The sequence below is a fragment of the Echinops telfairi genome, unplaced genomic scaffold, assembly GCF_000313985.2.
Source record: "Echinops telfairi isolate 266 unplaced genomic scaffold, ASM31398v2 ScPeMD7_7427;HRSCAF=8465, whole genome shotgun sequence".
In the NCBI taxonomy this organism is placed as follows: Eukaryota; Metazoa; Chordata; class Mammalia; order Afrosoricida; family Tenrecidae; genus Echinops; species Echinops telfairi.
The window spans coordinates 5,535,833-5,539,264 of NW_022111327.1; the positions used below are offsets into that span (position 1 = coordinate 5,535,833).

At 63.0% G+C, this 3,432-nt stretch overlaps 1 protein-coding gene across 1 annotated transcript in view; it reads right to left on the bottom strand.

Moving 5' to 3' along the window:
* IRS4 (insulin receptor substrate 4) overlaps nt 1–2,918 on the bottom strand; it is a 13,287-nt gene extending 10,369 nt beyond the window's left edge. The window contains exon 1 of the mRNA XM_013006513.1: nt 4–2,918. Coding sequence (XP_012861967.1) covers nt 4–2,918 — 2,915 coding nt within the window. The remainder of the gene's footprint in view (nt 1–3) is intronic.
* Nucleotides 2,919–3,432: the final 514 nt, after the last annotated feature.

Genomic DNA, 3,432 nt, shown 5'->3' on the forward strand with positions numbered 1-3,432 from the left:
GGCGGCGGCGGCGGCGGCCTCTGAGCACCCTCCAGAGAAGGGGGGTTGGCACCTGGAATCGCTCTTAAAAGATTGGCGAGGTGGCTGGCAGCCTTGGGCAGTGGCACTCCGAACTCCACATTCATGTACTGAGAAAAAGCTGACTGCCTGGGGTCAGCAATGATGTCCCACGAAGCTGGCAGCCTGCGAGGCGAGGGGCCTGGCGGATTGCTCTCTCTCTTAATGAAGTCAATGTTGACGTAGTCCCTGGAGCTGTCAGCTTCCCTCTGCCTGCGTGTGGGCTTTGGCGGTTTGGGCTTGATGACATTTCCTTGTGTAATGAAAGCAAGACTGTTGGGTCTCTCTGCCTTGTTCTCTGGGGGCCCATCATCTGAGGGCTTGGATGATGACCCCCCACGTTCAGGCCTGGAGATCGACCCTTGGACTGAAGGCTCTGAGGGTGCATCTTTGGGAGCCCCGTTAGCTGAGGATTCTTTGTGTGGGCCCCTCCCCAGGAACTTCCCAGGTAACATTGGCACGTACTCGCTTTGTCCCAAGGGGGAACCCCGGAAAGGATTGGGCAGAGAGAAGTAGGAGCTCCAACTTTTGGAGGAAGAGCCGCCCTGAGAATTTCTGGGGTTTTTGGGAATCGCACCGGCTCCAGGAGCCATGAACATGTAGTCACTGTCGCTATCATTGTCATTGTCTTTTGAGTCATCCTCTTTATTAGCATCTGGGGTTTTGGGGGGACTGGGTACAGATGGTGGGCTCACTCTGGGAAACATCATCATGTACCCCCTTGAATCTTCGAAAGGTGATCGAGAGTGGCGCTTGGGGAGAGGCACATTTTGAGGGGCCATGGGCATATAATCACTGGAGCTGGCGAGCGGGGCAGCAACCCCTGGCCTCATGGGCACATATGGGTCATCCTCGTCGTCGTCGTCATCAAAAGCCCTAGCTCTGTGGGGACACCGAGCTGCACCTTCTGGGAGCCCCACTCCTCTGGCATCCTTGGATTCTTTGCGTTGTTTTGTAGCCCCTCTGTCAGCACAAAAATAAAGTCGGAACCGGCTCCCTGACTTGCTTTTGGCACCAGGTGGGGGTGGGGGTGGGGGCGGAGGAGGTGGCATTTGCTGGTGCTTGCTTTGAGTAAATTTGCCAAAGTAGGATCTTTTCTTCAGAGATTTCCCACGCTCCTCGTTGCCGTCTGAGCCCTTCCCACTTCCTGAGCCCTCGCCCCCTCCAGAGTCCTTGCCACCACCGGAGCCATGGCCACCTCCAGGCCCCTGGCCGCCTCCGGCCCCGTGGCCCCCTCCAGCCCCCTGGCCACTACCTGAGCCGTGGCCACCTGAAGTGCCTTGGCCATTTCCTGAGCACTGGTTCCCTCCAGCACCCTGCCCACCACTTGAACCGTGGCCCCCGCCGGAGCACTGGCTCCCCCCTGAGCCCTGGCTACTGGAGCCCTGGCCAGTGGAGCCCTGGCCACCTCCTGAGCCCTGGCCATTTCCTGAGCCCCAATTGTTCATGGGCATGTAGTCTCCGCCGTCATTGCCTTCGTGACTGTCACTGCCCTGAGGATTGCCTTCCTCCCCCGATTTACCAGCGCCAGATGCTCCGCCATTGGGCGCTGCTGCAGGGACCAGCCTCGGGCCAGAGACTAAGTGGCGAAAACAGTTGGCAGGCACTGACATGGCTCGCCTGTCCTGGCGCAGCTGGGGCAGGTGCGCCCTTCCTTTCCTGACACGGAGTAGCGGCTCACTGGCTGACACGAAGCGCCTGGTGATGACTATCTTGACTTTTATCTCATCACTGGCCCTCGGGGAATAAAACTCAATGCGGGGCTTCCGGAACCAGCCGCCAGGCGGGAAGCAAGGCAAGTTCAGGTGCCTCCTAGCGGACAGCAGGGTTAACAGGTGGGCGCCGAAGCGGATGCTGTAGCTGCAGCAGCGGGCTAGGTATTCATCCGCACACAGGGCTCTCATCTTCTCCAAAAACAGCTCATGCATTTGTTGGGCCACCACACAGTCATCGACCTGCATCCACAGCTCCCCGGGGCCGATGACGCTGGACCGGCCGACTTCCAGAAAGAAATACTGATCCGAGTGGCCGCAGCGACGGATGCTCAATAGCTGCACGACCAGGCTGGCCACCTCGGTGTTGAGCCTCACAAGTACTACCTCCTCGTCGGTCAGGCAAAGGCGGAACACGCCGCTTAGCTCTTTGCGGTGCCCCAGCCCCCTGGGTTTCACTACGACCTGCCACACATCTTTGTAGAAGGGCGGCTCCACCGCCGCTGCAGCCGCTCTCGGCGCGGCCCCCCCGGGCGGGCTGCAGCGGCGGCGCTTGCTCTGGAGGATGAGGCGGCTGAGCAGCAAGTACCAACTTTCCTGCTCCGACTGGCTCTCGGCCACCATGGCGAAGCACTCGTCCTGGGTGTAAAGGGCAATGAGGTGTCGGTACCTGGCGTCGGCTCTCTGGCACACGGAGAAGCACTGGTGCAGGGCGATTACGCGTCGCGGCGGGATGAGCGCGGGCACCCGGGCGCCCGCGCCTGCCGCCGCCGCGGCGCGGACGCTGTGTCGGAACTTGCTGGCATTTTCGTAGTATTCCAGCTGAGCCGGGGTGTCGGCGGTCTGGAGTTTGAGCACGAAGTAGCGCCGGTGGCCGTGCTTGGGCTTCCGCAGGTAGCCGCGCTTGCAGACTTCGTCCCCGACGGGGAGGTCCTCTTCCTCAGACTCCGAGTCTGACCGGGAGCCAGTGGCCGTGGAGAGCCACATGGCTCCCGGACAAGACGACCTGGTCCCAATGAGTGCGGTCGGGGTTCCGGAGGAAAGAAGCGGGGTGGTCGCGAGCTCTGCTGGCGCGGGCGCGGCTGCTGGCGCTGCTGCAGCTCTCAGACTCCTGGTCGCTAGCTCGCGAGCCAAGGAGCAACTCGCCATGGTGATGCACGTTGGTTTTAAGGTGAGCGGGAGTGGGGGGGGCGCTGGGGGAAGAGGCCGTCAACTCCCCCCGCACACACACACACACACGGCCCTCGCCCCCGCCCGCCGCGGCCCTCGCCCCCGCCCACTCCACTCGGAGCACAGCGGCGGGCAAAACAACACGTGACCGTCGCCTCACGCGGAGCGCGCTGCGGCTCCGGCTACCAGCGCAGTGGAGGGGCGCCAGCCGCCGCCCCGGGCGCGCTGCAGCGACGAGCGCTGCGGGGGCCGGCCGGCGGGGCGCCTTTCAGCCCTGCTGGTCCTGAAAGCGGACACTGCCTGGGGTGGGGGGCGGCAATCAAGGGGAGGCGGGATCCCTGGCCACACTCTGGGGGTGTGTTTTTGCAACCGTGAGGTCCACCCAGGGCCGAGGGGGCGGAGGAGAACGCGGCTGGCCTTTGGGCGTGCTGGAGGCGCCACCACCTCGGACCCAGTAGGTGGAAGGGACAAGGGCTGGAGGGGGAGGTGCGCC